Below are 19,241 nucleotides of genomic sequence, written 5' to 3' on the forward strand. Positions count from 1 at the left end.
GAACGTTCCGAATGAAGAATATTTGAAATGTGTGGTTTTACTACCTTTATCAAAAAACTGTCGTGGTATCCATCCTTCGTTAGGAAAAGCAATATTATAATAATATTTGGCTGATTTATATAGCGCCGTTTTGTGTTAAATCACCTCTCACCCCCTTTAAAACGATTATTGAAAATTTTTCTTTGTTCCTACAAAAAATGTACATCTTTGCTTATGAACCATAGAAAAAAATGGAACAAAGTATCTGATATCTTGTCGCTGACAGAAACTTACTGATCATCGCCTCATTTCTCGCCTGGGTGAGCAGAAATGACTGAACGCCACACATACAAGTGTACGGGGGTAAAGTGCACTAATTTCAGGAAGTTATTCTACGCGACAATACAAAAATGAATAAGCTTTTTCGAAATTCCAACTATTTAAAATAGTTTTCATGTTAAAAAAGTTGATTTGTTCGTATGGAAAAGTAAATATTTTTTTATTATTATTATCGAAAAAGTTTTTTTTTTTAATTCTTCCGTCGTATAGAATCACCTCCCAAAGTTTGTGCACATAACCCCCGGACTCCCTGTATATTTGCCTATCGAAGAAAATATGAGAAACCCATTTTTGAGAGAAAATAAATATAATTGATGTATTTTTTCATTCTCCCAGAAATTCAAGAAAGTGTAATTTTATCAGTAAGCAATAAAAAAATATGGTACCACCGTGAAAATAATTCTAGTAATCGTTTAAGTACAAGTGAAATTTTATTTTGTTTTACCGGTCATACCAAACTTCGTACAAAGCGCCTGAAAGTGATTCTTGCCTACCCAATGCCTATTTCGATGTATGTATTGTGAAATTCAGCGCAATACTCTGCACATGGAAAATATTACTCAGCAAATAATATAAAATGTCTGTAGACACAACATCTGGAAACCTAATTTAACTAATTAATATTTTGAATTTCTCCGTTTTCAAGTTAAGCATTATGTTTGTGTATTGTAAAACATTCTGAAATTTTTAATATTGGATATGGTGATATTTTACTACAAATAAGTAGTAATAAATGAATTCAACTTCCGAACGGCATTATTCTCGGAAACTAAACAAAGACAAAGCTGTTCAACGCGCACGGTTCCGATCCGTGGCGGTTATATAAAAACTTTCCAAGAAAATCCGATATGACGACCTTAGCTCCCATATAAAATACATAAATATCGTACTTATATTATATAGGCGGCTACATGTTGTTATCTACATGCTCAACTATTTACTCAGGTGACGTCACAGAGCGTAGCAACAACGCGGCATTTAGGTCGTAAGTTCATTATTCATGTTGCGAGCCGCGCGCACTCAAGGACATTTCACCGGATAAAGTCCGCTCGGCGGAAGTGTAGCGGCGGCCATCATGGAATTCAGCGCCGCTCGTTCCACCGGCCGCCGCCAGGGGCGCCCGCGCTGCCAACTGCACAAAACCAACCAAACAACGCATCTGACAGACAGGATTGCAACCTGACGATTTGGCGCTCAATGTTTTCGATGTGACGTTTGACTGTTTGTTGTTATTATTGGGATTTTTTGATTAATTTGTGTTTCGGCAGCGGGTTTTGTGTGTTTTCGTGATCTGTTGACAATGCCGGCCATGAAAGTCGACGGGGACAGCGATGGGGACGGAGACCTGTCAGGGGCAGAGTCGGAACGCTCTGGTGCATCTTCGAGGGGAGCTGATAGAGACTCCAGCGCTGAAGAAGCCGACGAACCGGATTCTGATGACTCCTCGGAAATGGATGAAGGGGAGTGCGAGAGGCGACGTAACGAGTGCATGGATAACCTGGGTAACTAACAACACTCCATTTGTTATGTATACATAACCTCAAATGCTCCTTTCTATTTTGACATCAATCTTAAATCTTGCCATTTCTGTATTAAACTATGCGGTTTATTCGCGTGAGATGATGTTTGATTCAATAATGTATGAAAGTACACCAAGCTTTTCAATATTAAGATGAAATAATAAAATATAATTCATATTGTTTGTGGGTAGAAAACAAATCTTGTTCTCAATAATAAAATAATAATAAAGGTCAGATTCTAACTGTTTTATGTTTGACATTTGAAACAAATCAGCTTAATTCAAATTCTTAAATATTAAGCCGTTGGAAGGTTATGTGATTTTTGTATTTTGTTGCCCGTTCGTAGGAAAGTTCTGAAGAAACTTGTCAGTGCAACTATTAGAAAGATCATCTAATCTTATTGACCCTATATAATGTCTAAAAACGTTATTATCAATAGCTTTCTTAAAAATATTACTTAAATTATTATAATTTTTACTTTAGCGCTAACAATAATGAACCTCTGCATTGAATTTGAATCTTCGGCAAAGCATAGTTAAAGTATTATTAGATTTTTTTAAATAATTTTATTAAAGATTCGTTTTTATCTATGCATTCTTAAATATCTTCCATTACTTTATTGGTAAGAACGCTAAAACTTTGAATCCGAAGGCTTCTGGTTTTCTTTCCGCTCAATCTGTGAATGATGTATTGTATGGACCAAATTAAAGTGAGATGTGTTTAAATAAAATCAACACACACTGTGTTTCATATTTACAGATTCTCTTACCATAACCTTTAATTATAATATGGTGAAAGAATCTGTAAATATGAAACACATATTTACAGATTTCATTATAATATGGTGAGAGAATCTGTAAATATGAAACACAGTGTGTGTTGATTTTAATATGGTGAGACAATCTGTAAATTAAAGTGAGATGTGTTTAAATAAAATCAACACACACTGTGTTTCATATTTACAGATTCTCTCACCATATTATACCTTTCATTAGCTGCATATCATCCACTACACTAGGTATGATGACAAAGCAAGTTATAACGCAAGGCTCATAAGCGCAGAATTGTTGAAGATTCATAGAATATTACTGCTAACCTAAATGCTGTATTTTCTTATTAAGACTGTATGGTTTATGTATTATAATAATAATTATTATTTTGTATGATGTATGATGCAGTTTTGTGAAGGTTCACCTCAAGTACGCTTTGCGGTGAATATTTTTTTTAATAAATTTACAGCAAATCTTGTAATTATTTACATGAACTGATAAAAATTGTAAATTATGCCGAAAACTTATAAATTTTCCACTGCTAATAATAGCAATGATATAAGTAAAGTATGAAAATAAAAGTTCATTTTTCAATTACAAAATATTTCACGTGGTGGAGAGGGAGGGGTACAAATTTTCAGCATATCATCTCATTATGACTGGATGATACAATGATAGCTGTTTTAATTGGTAGTATTAATAGGGTTAATATCAAGTTTACATATGTGTATAGTTTTATTTCTTGAATCATGTTGTTAAAAAAAAAAAAAAACTATAAAATAATTTATATGAAATTCTGCTATTTAAAATATATATTTATTTTAAATAGATACCTCTAATTACATAGGTTGTTCCTCTCTAAACAAATATCCTCTCTTCTATAAAGCCTTTTCTAAAATAAAATAAAAATAACCGTGTCCTTAGAATTATGGGCAGGCTGTATATTTTTGGACGAGACGGTCTACGGTTCACAGAACTACTAATGCTGCGTATACATTTGCGAACTGAAACGCGAGTTAAGCCTCGGATTATGGGAAAGGAACGAAGGAACCGCAATCGACGTTTCGCACCATTTGCTGTTGCTTCGTTCCTTTCCCATAATTCGCTTTTCGGTTTGCAAATGTATATTTACATTGCGCAAAAACTAATAATTAAAATAATATTAAAGAAATCATTTTTATATTCATCTGAACTCATTTTCAAAGAATTTAAAGTCAGAAAATTAAATACTCTTTTCCTGTATCACTCAACCTTACAAGTTTACAAAACATATCCTAAACAAAACCGTACCATTCAAAAACACAGAAAATTTCAGGCAAAAATACATGTTACCAATTCCGATTTGTAAAAAAACTTTGGGTCAACAAAACTACAAATACTTAAGAACAAATTTCTTCAATAAATTGCCAGAAAATATAAGATCACTCAATGATAGATTCAAAGAATTCAAAACACAATTAAAAAAAATATAATGAAAACCTAAACTAAATTTAAAAAAAAATTAAATAAATAAAAGAAAGAAAAAACAATCCAACAAAAATTAAAAATAAATAAATAAATCTAAGAAACTAAATAAATAATACCTCTTCCCATACCCACAAGCAATTGTTTATTATGGGAGAACATTGACAAATAATAAATACTAATCATATCATAATATCTTTTATCTTATTACTAGTGAAATATGTATGTATATCACACATTGTCAAAAATTTTCTTGAGTAAATATAATTTTTTTAAAAAAATGCAGCATAATACGTATAGCTTGTGAAGGGTTAGAATTATTAAGGGGAAATTTCCGAGCAAATATTTTATTTATTTAAAATATGTGAATTTGGTGTATATTTCAAAAATTATAATTTAAAATAAATCATATATTTGCAACCCATTCCAAAAGTAGAAGATCGCTGGGTTGTTGGTACATTCATGATTTAGATTGTCGGTTGATTACATTCCAACTTCCACCCCATCCTCAAAGCACGTGCTCCTAGGCCTCACACTTCAATGGCCTCTGTTGCACCGCTTGCACCGGGCTAGGAGTGCTCCAGTAGGATCTTGGTATCGTGCTTGGTAGTAGGCTGACATTTCATGCTCGTATATTGGAATGACCTGTAGTACTTTTTTGAGAATGCTGGGTTTTGCTCTACGCACTGCGAGGAATTTTGGATTCACCTGGGTTCTCAATATACTGTACATCGCGTTGGTTAGGTCAGGAGTAGTTTGAGAGTGGGTTGGTGGTTACCTGGTGAAATATTCCCTAATGTTGGAGAGATAACAAAAGAAATTTGTGAGATTTTTCTGCCTCTGGGGAGTATGGCTACTACCCGTGGCCCTATCCTACAGATATTCTTTTGCGTTTGCTCGGAATGCACCATCTACGAGTCAGAAGGGATGTACGATGTACACATATTTTCAGACTGACACGCGGATAGTATAAAAAATTGGTTCTCATGGAGAGATCATTCATGTTCCCGCTGATGATCTCCATCCCGACAGCATATACTGTTTTCCCAGCCTGCAGGACTAACTTGCCAATGTTCGTGCCTAGTGATGGGTAAATTCCCCGAATTTATTTTTGGGGAAAATACTAGGAAATATTCCCGAAAGGGGGAATATTTCGGGAATTTTCATATAAATGGCGAAATCCCCATGAGATTTTCTCCTTCAACGAAATTTCATGTTATTTGCAAATGTGTCATATTAATCTGAGCATGCTGAGGACAAAATTTTTTAATTTTTGGAAATAGCAATAGTACTGAAGAGATAAGCCGTAAATATGTTGATAAAGGCGTTCGGCCGAAATGCGAGGTACTTCGCGGTACATGCACGGCGGTACTGCAGCACTGCCACTCGAATTATGTATTGTACTGTATGGTGTCTCGTGTGACGTCACGATACACCGTTTGTATGCGTTTTACCCAAGTTCACTTTGAAAGCCCATAACTTCATCATTTTTGGAAAAACTGATTTTACTGTCGGTATTAACTCTTATGTAGATGGCGATAAGGTTTTAATTCCCGCTTAACACCATCCGCCTGTTTTGATTTATGTAAGAAAAAAACATGGCCAAAAAGTGCCTTTTATTTTATTTTGTGGATGTTCAGGCATAAATATTTAATTTTTTTCCGATCATTTTATAAATAACTTAATTTGCCACATTATACAATAAAATTATAACCGAAAATGGGTTCGTAAGTAGGAAATTTTGAACTTTAAAGCAGTTTTCATATGCCTTATACATTATTTTTTTCTGGGCTTATAAAAAGACTTATCTAAAAAATAACTCGATTATTTCAAAGGCCAAGATGTATTCTACTCGCAGTATTTAATTAAAGCATCTGAAACATTTCTAGGCGGCCAACTTTTCAAACCAAAAACACATGATTTTGAATTACTACGTAGTGCATGGCCTTAAATAGAATTACTTCCTATATTGATATATGTATATTATAATATATTATTTAAGGTTAAACGCAACGCTCGTTGTATTCTACGTGTTCACAGATGGCGTTAATTAATTAATTTTGTTTAAATACGCTTTTGTAAGGTATTGCTTTACAATATTAAGACAAATCATTTGTTTGCGCCCGTATATACGCAATATGAATATGAATCAATAGTTTTGTTCGTTTAAAGACTTAATTCTTTCGAGAAAGGCACACAAATACAATATTTTACCGATGATTCAATCCAATATTGTATTTGTATTCCTTTCTCGATAGAATTGAGTTTTTATATGGACAAAACTATTTATTCATATTCATATTGCGTATATGAGGGCGCAAACAAATAATTTGTCTTAATACTGTAAAGCAATACCTTGCAAAAGCGTATTTAAACAAAATTAATTAATTAACGCCATCTGTGAACACGTAGAATACAACGAGCGTTGCGTTCAACCTTAAGGTTAAACGCGACGCTCGTTATATTCTATGTGTTCATAGATGGCGTTAATTAATTTATTTTATAAAAATACACTTTTTCCGAGGTATTGCTTTACAATATTAATGTAAACTATTTGTTTGCGCCCGTACATACGCAATAAGAATATGAATAAATAGTTTTGTCTGTAAAAAAATTCAATTCTTTCAAGTAAGGCATACAAATACAAGATTGGATTGAATCATTGTCATTTATTACGACAGGGCCACCAGCGTGAACACGTGTTCAGATATATTCTGAATGACAATTTTTTTTTATTCAATAGTTGCAATTACTTTGTGGCATCATTAATTTTAATTATATGAAAAGAAACACTTCGTATAAACCACTTTTAATGAATAATAATCTACATGTTTCAAATTTAACGGCTTCTTCGTCAGGAGAGCGAAAATTATTATTAGAAAAATATTTTATTTGGAATGGCCATGCAGTCACATATTTAACTGTATTTTGATTTAAAAGAAAGTCATAGTCATTTTCTTTGTTCATTCTTACAGTTTTCGTCCGTGTTTATTCAAGTTTAGCTTGGTATCTGCCCTTTTCTATGTTCATTCCTACTGTTTTCAGTTCTTATTATGTGCATTGTGTTGTTAGGGGATGACAGTCAATAAGCAAATTTAATAAATAAATTTGTCTCCAGCCGACCTAGAGCGCCAGTTCACCATCCTCCGCGAACAGCTCTACAAGGAGAGGGTGTCCCAGGTAGAGTGGCAGCTCTCGGAGGTTCGGGGCGGCAGGTCCCGGGACTACCTGGGCCCCCTACAGAGGCTGCAGGAGAACATGCGCCAGAGGATAGAGGTGGCTGCCATCCTCAAGCAGATGCGGATAGACAATGTGAAGAACAAGTACGATGCAGAAGAGCAGGCTGCGCAACAGAATTTTAGGGTAAGATTTTTAATTTTTTCAAATTATATATCTATCTTGAAAATTTTCCAATTTTGTGTGCAGTGGGCAAGTCCATGACTCGTTATTTTTTTTACTATAGGTGACTGTGTTTGTTACAGCCACTTTCACCAATCAAAATTGAGTGATTGCTTAAGTTACCTACATGTATCTATTTTATGCTCGACAAAACTTCCACTGCTCTATTCACTCCACTGTCAATTTGGAGTCATAATATTTTTTTTTATGTGACACCCCACAGATCACCCATGTCTGTACAGTGTAGATACAGGGTAATTATATCGTTTAAGTACGTTATACGCTATATCGTAACTATACCGTTAACTAATCCTATCAGCCCCAGTGTTAATTCAAATTAACAAAAACTTTCTGAATTATTTTAACTTGTGGTTGATTGTTTTTGCTGTAATGATAATTATTGCGATAACCAGATGTGCAGGAACGATTTGAAATGACTTCACCAACCTCCGTGAAGTCTAGATCAAATATAATAATTTGTTGGTTTAAAAACCAAAACTAACAAAAAATTGGTACCTTATTTTCATTCGTTTTAAGTTTTTTTTAAAGTTATAATATTTAGATAAGTTATTTTATTGATAAAGAAATCTTTTCAAATAAATTGTGGGTTATGGATTTATGCTCCTTTATTGTTGTTACAATTTACAGAATAAACTTATTTAACGAAAACAAATCTGAGACCTTTCCCCGTGAATTTATCCGTCTGTAAAAAAAATATTAAGACCAGTTACCAGTTATTTACTAAGACAAGCTTGTGATACATACGGAAAAATTACCTGCTGGTGTCTGCACAACATCAAGCACGCACCCGCATTTCATCAAACCTGGGATGCGTGCTCTCTAAAACTACAACCACACTCGCTCAACAACAATTCTGGTTCATCGCTCCTAAAATTTATAATGCATTTAACACCGATATAAAGTCAAATAATTCTATATCCCTTTTTACTATCCGTGTTCAACATTGACTATTTGAAAGAAAACGTGCTTTTTTAAAAAATCATGAGTTCCTAACACTGTTTTAAAAAAAGTTTTAAATTTATATATTTTTTTTATATCGCTAAATTCAAATGTAACCAATGTGACCGTAAATATGTACATTTCTAGATAAGTACGTACATACTATTTTAATCTTACTTTTAATATTTTTATTTCTATTTTCTTTAAAACATCTATTTATCAATCAGTTTAATATTTATTTTTAATATGATTTCTATTATAATATGTATTTTTTTTTACCGTAACATGTCATTTTCCCTTCTGTTTTATTATCTGTTCTACAAACTTTTATTTTTTATTCTTACATAAAACATAAATCATGTACGACTACCATAATACTGCATGAGCCTAGTATGGTAGTTGAGAAATTCATCAAAATTGTAATCTTTTATAATTTATAAAATAAAAATTAATTTAAATTCTCACGGATCATGACATAATTATTTAACGGATCAGCAAAGAACCAATACATTGTTTGAATTGCTCCTTATTACCGTTTATAGATTTCGAACATAATCCATCCCCTGACCTCGATTATTATATTCGATGTCAATTAAATAACCTTTTATTCATTTTTATCCCATCTTCATCCACCTTTTCTAAATTCGGCCACTTCTCCGAATACATCGCACATTTTTACACTGATCTCCCTCTTCTCCTTCTTCTCTTCTGCAATACCCTCAACTAAATTGAAATTTGAATACCTGAAAATCAAAAGGTACCTAACCACCATTTCCTTTTTTTTCACTTTGAATGCAATCATGTTCGCATGTTAATTTCAATTTTAAAAATTATTAATTCCAAAATTATTGCTTGTTAAAAATCAATGGTATTTAACAATTAATGCTATTTAATCCTTTAAACAGTTTCTCACTTTTGCCGAATATTAGATTTATAGTAGTTAGGTAACATTTGATTTCCAGGTACTCTAATATCTCATACTAACTTGCTTCGAGTAGCTTTTGTCAGAAGGAGAATAATTTACATCAATTTGTGATTTACCAATATTTAGGTGAAATATTAGTAAAACACAATTCTGTAATAATTTTTTTCAATAGCATTTATACAAATTCGCATTAATTGACACGTTGGTGGATTGAACGATTGAACATGTCGAATGCGTCAGGTTTGATCGTGCCGAGGGTTCAATCCTTTGCTAATTCCTCCATCATTTCATAAGCAACTTTTCATGCTTATGTCGCATGGTAGTATTAAAATAAGGTAGAAAAAAATCATTACTAATAACGGAATAATTAATAAACCATTCAGTCCCAGGCAAATCATAATCTACGCCTCGACACAATACCATGGACTGCCATTTAAAATATTGATATTGGTATTCTGGCTAGAACACTTCTATGGGGTGAAAAGCCATAAAAGATAATAGTGCTATTTGTGGAATTTTAAATTGTTGTTTACTTTCGTGTTACCAACTGTTGAAGTTATAACTCGCCATTTACGCCAATAAAGTGATTTAATTGAATTCCGAAATTCTAGGTTAATAACAGGTTGATTGATTTGGTGTAAAATATTTGGCAAAAATCTATTCGTGTCGTTAAAATCAAGGTCATCCAAAACGCTGTAAATTGTGTAAACCTGTTTTCTACGTATGTTGACGATTCCGTCCATTTATACAATAAATTAATGACCATGTCTCAAAGATAAATAATTGTTTTGCTAAAATTCCGCGTAAATCGTTCAGAATTTCTTTTATATTTTTGCTCTTGATTTAACCAAGGAATGACTTATTTGACTGGCAATTAGTTTATTTACCATTTATAGACAGACATATTTTAAAAACAAAAAAACCAAAAATATAAATGGCGATCAATTGTACAAACCTCCTCTTCACTAAGCATAAATTGTTGGAAAAGGCGTAAAATCGGTTACCCTGCATGTTTCATATATCCTTAACTCATGATGGAAACTACTTTACTAGCTAGAAAGAGTTGCGTTGATATAGAAATTCCAAACAGAAAAGGCTGTGCATATTTTGTGATTCTAAATTCACCGTTTAAATTTCTTTGCTGCGTCTGAAAACAGATGTTCCGCTTATATTTAGGAAACATTGATTTGGGAGGCAGGTGTAGGTACCGCCGCCCCAAGAACCAATAATTAATAAACCAACACCTATTCTATAAGTCACCCCAAATGTTGACTTAGCAGGGGTGCTCAGGTTCATGGGATGAGATTTGTCCAGGACTTGGTAGCGGAGGTGTCTGTTCACCAGCTTCATGACGGCTCGATTCGCAAGAGTATGGCTGAGGTAGATAGACCCTTTGACTGGACTCTCGTGACCCAACGACCCTCCACATGTATTGCTTTCAAAGAGTACTGTATCATAGAGCAACGCTGAACCATGAGTAGTAAAAATATTTCGCCGTCCGAGGTTTTCATTCGTGCGGAAATTTGCTGAAATTCTCCAAAATTGAGAGTCATGCTACAGTTGCAATGTGCTTATCTGGAAATTGATAAGTGGGAACATTAATCCTCCCATCAGATTCAACATACTGCTGATAATACTACGTTATTTGTTGTTCTATGAAACTGAACATCAGATCAGCCCTTCATAGATAATTTGAAAGATGTCGATGTATAATATTATGAATTTTGTTTCTCATCCTTTACAATTCGTTCTTTTTCCCTTTTAATTGTCATTTTCATTGCTTCAACGAGAATATTCCTGGCATTATTTCCACCTAAACACTAGGGCGAAACGCAAAGAATACATGTTTATGAATTACATAGCGAAGCTAGCAGTTCACAACGGAGTGGTGGTTCCTACCCTGATGTGCGGCAGTGAGGCATGGAACTGGCAGAAGAGGGGTGAAAGTAGACTGAATGCTGTAGAAATGAGATCCTGCGGCGTTTGTCTCTTAAAACCATGTATGATCTTGTGAGAAATGTGGAGATTTTCAAATAATGTAAGGCTTATGTAAACGTAAGAAGTAATATAAAGAATGGGGCGAGGGGGGGAAGACGCGACAGGATCAAGTGAACCAGATACTTGAGTCGGGCCATGTCAAGAATCAGAATAATAGATGGATATACGAAATGTACACAGAGAAAAATGAATATTGCTAATTTATTAAGAATCTCTTTAAATTATTCATAATACGGTTAAAAACGGGATTGCAAGGCCTTCACGAATGAATTGATAGGTTTCCTTATAAACTTTTTAGTAAAATAAGAATGTATTATCACGTTGTCGGAACACGTGTTTATAAAAATCCAATTTTTTTCGCATTTCGTCAAATATTATCGAGGCAAGTGCGGTTGCATGAACACGTGTTTCGATATATTTGAAATTTACTAAAAGTTTATCAGGAAATGGCCTGAAATCCCCTTTTAATCGGATTACCAATAATTTGAAGAGATTCTTAATAAATTAGCAATATTCATTTTTCTCCGTGTATGGATGTGAAAGAAGCAAGTAGCGTGTACCAAGACCGAGCTGTTTAGCGGTCTATCCTCTGCCTACCCTTGCGGAGAAGCGGCAAAATGGTTAGTTCCAAACAAAATATATTTTGCACACGCCAACTATATACGACACTACTAGCAATTTTTTTACGCCCTTGAGGTGATTTTCTCGGCGCTATACAAATAATACAATCATTAAAGTTTAATCTTCTGTTTTTAAATTTTAAAGAGTATCGTTTGCTTACGTTAGGATTTGAACCTGCCATTCCTGGATCTAGAGCAAATCACCACACAGTTATGTCGCGGAAGACGTTTTAACAGATTTGTAATCATATTGGATTTTAAAATTAATCAATCTGAACTAAAAGGCTATATACATAGAACCTATGTTGATGACTCGGTTAAAGAAAAAATATATGGCTTTCGTTAAATATATGCAGCCGGCAAACAGATACTCAGTGCTCCAACTCCGGCACAAAATAAAAAAAGTGAAGAGTTTATCTAGACTGGAAGTCGCCATCTTTAACCTATTTTTAAACCATTTTCAAATGGAAAGGTTATATGTGTGTGTACAAATGCAGGGAAGGTATCATTATTTTAATGTGAAACCGCACCGAAATTTTACTACCCGGAGCCGCAGGACTATAGCATCCCCATTTGGGAAATGTTCTGGAACGAAGGAAATCGGGAGAGACATATGTGATTAAAAAATAAAGTTTGCGTAATAAATATTTCCTTTTCGATACTGAATAATGTTCTCTTCTTATAACTTACTTTTGAGGTGTCACATAAAATCAATTACTCATACTAATTAAAGACCTTTATAATACTTACTATAATACTAGACAACTAAAAGACGCGCCGGATTTGCGTACCAATTGCGTGAAATCAAAGAAGTCGAAGAATTATTAGGTTGGATTTTCGGAAATATTTTGCTATTTACAACAAACGAAAATATTTTGTTTTCTTTTAAATAAAAGTTACATCGAAAACTTTTCTCTAAATAAAACAAATGAAACTGTTCATTCGATTTTCAATCTGTTTTTAATCACTCGAAATGGATACCTATCTCTTTTTTGCCAATCGCTAGCAATAACCCAATAAAAGTACAATGAGTAAGAAAGACTAATGACGGGTTGTTTCACAGAATTTCAACGATTCATCGAATTTTAACGTTTTTCAAGTTCTGTGAAAGATTTTTTCAAGTTCTATTATTATTTCAGTTCTATCAAGCACCTAGCCTATAATGATAAAACTACAGAACTTGATTAGGACTTTCACAGAACCCGAAAACGAACGTTGAAATTTGATGAATTGTTAAAATTCTGTGAAACAACCCATCCTAAGAAAATTCATTAAATTTCTAAAGTAGGTAAATAAAAGCTGTGTCGAGTACGGTAAAAAAATAGACAGATACTTCGATGGACTAAATTGGTTGAAATTCATTAAAAAAACTGAAATTACACTTACTACTTATTAAAGCACCCAGGGAGGCTCACATTACCAAATCATATTTTATAAAAAAATATATACTTCTAATGCATTAATAAAACAAAGGTTTATTGAAAGAATTCGTTCCTTGAAAAATACATAATTTTGTTTATGTGACGCCATAAAAGAGTTTTAAAAGCCTGGTATTAGAAATATGACTTATCCCTTATTAAGATAATGTTATGAGGATAAAGGAAGTGGAACAGGTTCCTCATTTACTCTAGGAAGCTTTCAGAATTCCCCTTCTTTAATTTTCTTCGCTTAAATAATTTTAGAAGCTTGCTTCCATACGGAATTGTGAAAAGGCGGAATTTTATCACCTTTTTTAACATTAAAAGTCTCAAATTCGATGCCATAATTCCATTAGCCCGTACAGATGACAGTCTTGTGTGGAATCTCATAAATAAATGAGAAAAAAATCAAGAAACCTGTTTTTTTCTATTTGTTTTCTTCATTTTAATTTACTTTGGGTTATTCGACTTATTGTAAAATCTCTGTTGTGGCGACTTTTCTCCAAAACCTCGTTCTGTGAAAAAAATCATTGTATTATTGACTGACCATGGCGAAGTCCTGTTTTGACTCAATTACTTTGCATTTCGTCGGTATGTAAATTTGTTTGTGTTCTGTGTCAGGTCAATCTTGTCAAGATTCACTCCATTTATAGAATTAAGCATAATCTATACCAACACTTTGTCGAATCCTACAAATTAGAGTAGCGTTGGTAAATTAGTTTTAATGATTTGTCTTATATGTAGTGTGGTTGTAATTTCTTTTTTTACTTTATGTTACTCTTACGTTTTACTAATATTGCTTCATATTTAGTTTTCTTTCTTTTTTAATCATTTCTTAATATTTTCTTATCATCACAATTTTACAACTGTGTATTTTGTACCTACTTTACAATGGATTACATCTATTTACTTTCAGTATCTCCTGTATAATACAGATATAGATATACAGTGTACACAGGAGTGTACACTGTATCATGTATCACTTTTATGTAAAAGCCTTTTTAGGCGTATATATAAAAATAAATAAAATGTTGTTAATGAAGCAATTCAGTTATGTACAATAAAAAAATAAAAATAAAAAAAGATGGTAGCCGTATTTGATAGTACCTTTTTATTCCGCCAGAGCGCATCAGCGTTGCAACTGTTACGAGCTGACAAGTCAGATCAGTCAACATTACGCGATATCTATTTTTTAATGAAGATGTATACGTTTATACCTAGTATACGCTGTTACGTGAAGCGACCGCAGCATTTTATCACGATTTAGCACTAATTGTGCACTGTAGCAATTGGGTCTATTTTTACGATGAAGATTGAAATAAGCCGCCGCTCGACGGCAAACAGCAACAAGCAGCAAGTAGCAAGCAGCAAGGCAAGGAAAGCCTCTACGCGATCTTGAAGCCCTGCCAACAATCAGAGTATTTCGGTCCCGGCCTCTCCTCGCCGTGCGCCGCTCTGAGCCCGCCAGCAGCCGCCAGCAACCGAACTCTTCTGTTAAAGACACCGTATATCGTTTATATTATACTACTTTATACAATTATATCATAACAGTATCGTTATCAAACAAACTGACCGTCATGTATCGCAAAAAACAAATCTGCAAGGAGTACTCTCACCGACTCAAGAAGGTAAAAACACTTTTGTTTTAGTCCTGGACCAAATTAACCTAACCCGTTTTGTTTGATTGATTAACCGGCTCGCTGTTTCTCCACATAGGTAGAAAGAGAGAATATAACGCCATACACCTCTACTGAAACACACTACTTGATTCATTCCCATTCATACATCATCTGGTACGTACTTTTCTGTTTAATCACCCGACACAAGAGACACTCTGAGGCATAATCAACTTCTTATGTCCACTTTGACTCTGCATTCTTAGACCACCAGACAATATATTTCCACTGCTAATTGAAGTATTTCCTATGTTTCTTCGCGATTCTCCACATTGGTTGGGAGAGAAGATGGAACATACTACTTGCTTCATTCACTTCCGTGTCATATCACGCATACTAGTGTGTACTGACACTACTGATCCGGCCAAGTATTCGATTTACTCGATCTTGATGTCTTCCTGGGGTGACCAGAAAAAATCTACTTCCATCCACTCGTATGCCATATTTTTTTACATGTATCATCATCAACTGTCTGCCCTTGTATGATGGCCTCCCAAAGTTACTTTCACACTTCACATTTCCTTTTTATAACCACCGGGCTTTAGGGCGGCCTTGAGCGGTCTACGATTCTCTGAGCGGTGCAAATTGTATATAGCCATTCGTTTATTTTACGCTTGTTCAATATTATAATAATGGTAGGTCAAATCAATGCGGTCATCACTCTATCTTAGCTTCGCTCCGGACTTCCAATAAAAATATCCTTCAATCAACATAAGGTTATTCGGGAGAAATGCGGCATATAAATTGAAGATTTCGATTCAATTACCAATAAGTGTCGAATTCAGTGTGCTTTCGAGAATGCATAAGAATGTACCCCAAAAATGTACAAATTTATTCATTAACAGACTTAGCGCGGATCCATAAGAGCATTGTAAAATGTAAAATAACCAATATTTTAGTAAAAGACAAGGCCAGTTCTTCTGTCTATTATATCTTTTTTTTAATCAGAAATTTATGAATACACGTACTGAAAATGTAAAAGAGAAATGGACTTTATAGCCAGCTCTTGCAGTTTCGAGATATAATTAAAAACAAGCAAATATGTAGTGTTTTACTATTTCGAGGATTAAAAAACAACCATGAAAATGAAATGGCTGTCAGAATAAAAATGACGCGTTCAGAACCATCCGCGTAAAGTGCGACGGGTTTATTATGTTGTGTGTTCGTAGATGTCACACACTGTCACAAATTTCTTAGTTTTCTCATAAAACCTGATAGATGCATATACCCCGTAGAGGCATAGTGACCGCATCAAGTATTTAATTCACTCGACTGTGAGTTGTTCTGGATTGCATACAGTCTGTAGGTTGAATAATGCTCTGACGATCGCCTACCTCTGATAGGAGAGGACACTTGAAGGAAAATATATCGCATGAAGTATTCCTCGGATTCCCCAACAAATTTAATTCCCCAAAATCTCCATTCGTTCCACTTTTATTATACGTGAAAAATATTTTGTTTCTGCATCTGGTTCGAAGGTGACCTACGAGTATTCTAATTTCTAATCTGAACAAAATACATTATTTCACGTTGAATTATTAACTGCATGGAGGATTACGTTTAGTAAACAAGTTTTTTGTATAGTATTAACCAACTCAATAATAACCTTAACTCTCTGTTCTGTATGTATAGGTACTGTACAGTTGTTAATTTTCCTGGCTCGAGTTTGTGGATTCATTTTCGTGTTGATTTTTATATGTCTCTTGGCCCAAGTAAACGACAATAATAATTTGCTCAGTCTCTTTGGCTTGCCTTCACGTTTGTTTAAATAATATTATATAACAATACGTCTGTGTGTGTGTCGCACCAGCGACTACGGAATGACGAATTGAAAAATATTCGAATAGTAATATCATAATAAATAAGTAATTTATAGGTCAACGAAGCTATTTGTTATGTACGTAATTACACGGAGATTTACTTCCTGGTGTAATATATTCATAATTTTAAGAATGTTTCAAATTATTCGTATTCCTTTTAAAAACGGGATTGTAGGCTATAAACGAATGAATGGATATGTATCCTGATAACCTTTAAATAAAATACCAATGTTTCGTCACGATGTCCTAACACGTGTTCATAAAAATCCTACATTTTTTGCACTTCATTATGATATACTACTAAGACAAACGCAGGTGTATGAATATAATATTTGTATATCGAGACACAAATAGACATCTATAATTTCCGCAATATATATATTTTTATTTTTATTTTGAATATCTATTTATGTGAGACTTCTTATCATTTTTACTAATGTATCTTATTTTATTATATGCTTTTGTTGTAACACTTAATATTTTTTCTTTTTTCGTTGTATTATGTTTCCTTTATTGTTTTAATTTTGTAGAATTTATAATAACTGCGATACTCTACTATTAAACTTTGTAGTGTGTAAAAGCCCATTAGGGCGTGTAATAATAAATAAATAAATATTAGGCACGTGTCCCGATATTATTACGAATTTACTAACATTTTATCAGGAAGCGGCTTGCAGTTTCGTTTTTAAAAGGATTACCAATAATTTGAAGCAATTTTGAATAAATCGGCATTACTCATTTTTCTCCATGCATTTTCTGCAAAGACGAAGGGACTTTTAATTTATTTCCATTGTTAAAGACAAAACTCATGTCCTTTTCCCTTTTTGTTATTTGTTTTACAAAATATTATTTGGTTTTTCTTACATAAATCATGTACGACTACCATAATACGGGCATGAGCCTAGTATGGTACTTGAGAAAATCACCAAAACTGTAATCTTTTTAAATGTATAAAATAAAAATAATGTAATAATCGAGCATTTTTTTATAAGTCTACAAAAACAGCTTTAAAGTTTAAATATTTCCTATTTACGAACGCCTTTTCGGTTATGGTTTTATTGCATAACGTGGAAAATTAAGTTCTTTAGAAAAATATCGTAAAACATTTAAGTATTTTTGCCTGAACTTCTCAAAATAAAATAAAATTCACTTTTCTGCGATATTTTTCTTGCATAAATCAAATCCAACGGTTTGTGTTATGCGGGAATTTAAACTTTATCGCCATCTACATAAAGAGTGTTATTGTTAGCGGCGTTAACTGTTTTTTCAGAAAAAATTCCAAAAAGTTCGGATCATGTCGACCCCGTCTTTTTTTGTTTATTTGAAGATGATTTCAGTCTGGGACTTACTCTACGTGGATTTAATTACTTAGCTAAGACTTTAACCTTATCAAATTTAACTTTGCTATAAAGAGATAGTATATTTAAGAGTAATTGAAGTTTAATTATGAACAGGCAAGTCATTTTAAACGGGATTTGTTTTTATGTACATGTAGCAAGTGTGCACATCGGTAGTCGCTAACTAGTTTGAAATCCCCGCCCTCAGTCCTCTCTTACCCCGCATATACCCAAAGATACTGGGGCGTAGCGATCTTTATCAATTCCGTTTAAATTTAGACTTGTTTTTCTTTAATTTTTCAACATCCTAACAAAAAAAATATTATTAAATTATTTGACGGCCTCCGTAGTCGAAGAGGTAGGGCTCTACGGTACTAGCAATCCGGAGGTCATATTGAAAATATAATTATACAGTATATTTGCGACACGTTCCAGAGTCGAAGATACTCTCAGAATCTCCCTGGTGTATGACCACAATTCAAAATTGATACGTTGCTTCAAATGGCTTTAGCCGTGGTTGGTGACGATATCTGACTAGCCATGTACTTACACACCTTCCTCTACCCCATCTCCGTCCCCGCCCCACTACATTCAGCCTCACGACATACCCCGGTGGGGATTCCATTGACTCACTGACTCGACTGTTGGGAGCAGTTGGGACTCTTGTGCGGTATTCGTAAAATAAATAAATGTACAGGGTGTCCGGGGGTAAAGTGCGCTATCTTCGGTTGGTGATTCTACATGATTTTAGAAGTAAAAAAGATACATATTTTTTTCTAAATTCCAAAGGTAGTTTTTGGGTTAAAAAGGTGAATTATTTGTATGGGAAAATACACACTGGGATTTCGGAAAAAACAATATTTATCTTTTTTACTTCTTTGCCATCATGTAAAATCACCTCCCGAAGTTAGCGCACTTTACCCCCGAACACCCTGTATAATGTTTTTATCCGTCCATTACTTCACTAAGAGGGACTGCTACTACACAAGCTAAGACACATTCAAATTATTTACCTG

General features: G+C 33.7%; 1 protein-coding gene across 1 annotated transcript in view; it reads left to right on the top strand.

Annotated features, from left to right (window-relative positions):
- Positions 1–1,399: 1,399 nt before the first annotated feature.
- Brms1 (breast cancer metastasis-suppressor 1-like protein) overlaps positions 1,400–19,241 on the top strand; it is a 47,449-nt gene continuing 29,607 nt past the window's right edge. Inside the window, exons 1-2 of the mRNA XM_089642387.1 lie at positions 1,400–1,820; positions 7,191–7,435. Coding sequence (XP_089498513.1) covers positions 1,619–1,820; positions 7,191–7,435 — 447 coding nt within the window. The 5' untranslated portion in view covers positions 1,400–1,618. The remainder of the gene's footprint in view (positions 1,821–7,190; positions 7,436–19,241) is intronic.

Source organism: Hesperophylax consimilis, chromosome 18 (assembly GCF_061612785.1).
Source record: "Hesperophylax consimilis isolate HC1 chromosome 18, BYU_Hcon_1.0, whole genome shotgun sequence".
NCBI lineage: Eukaryota > Metazoa > Arthropoda > Insecta > Trichoptera > Limnephilidae > Hesperophylax > Hesperophylax consimilis.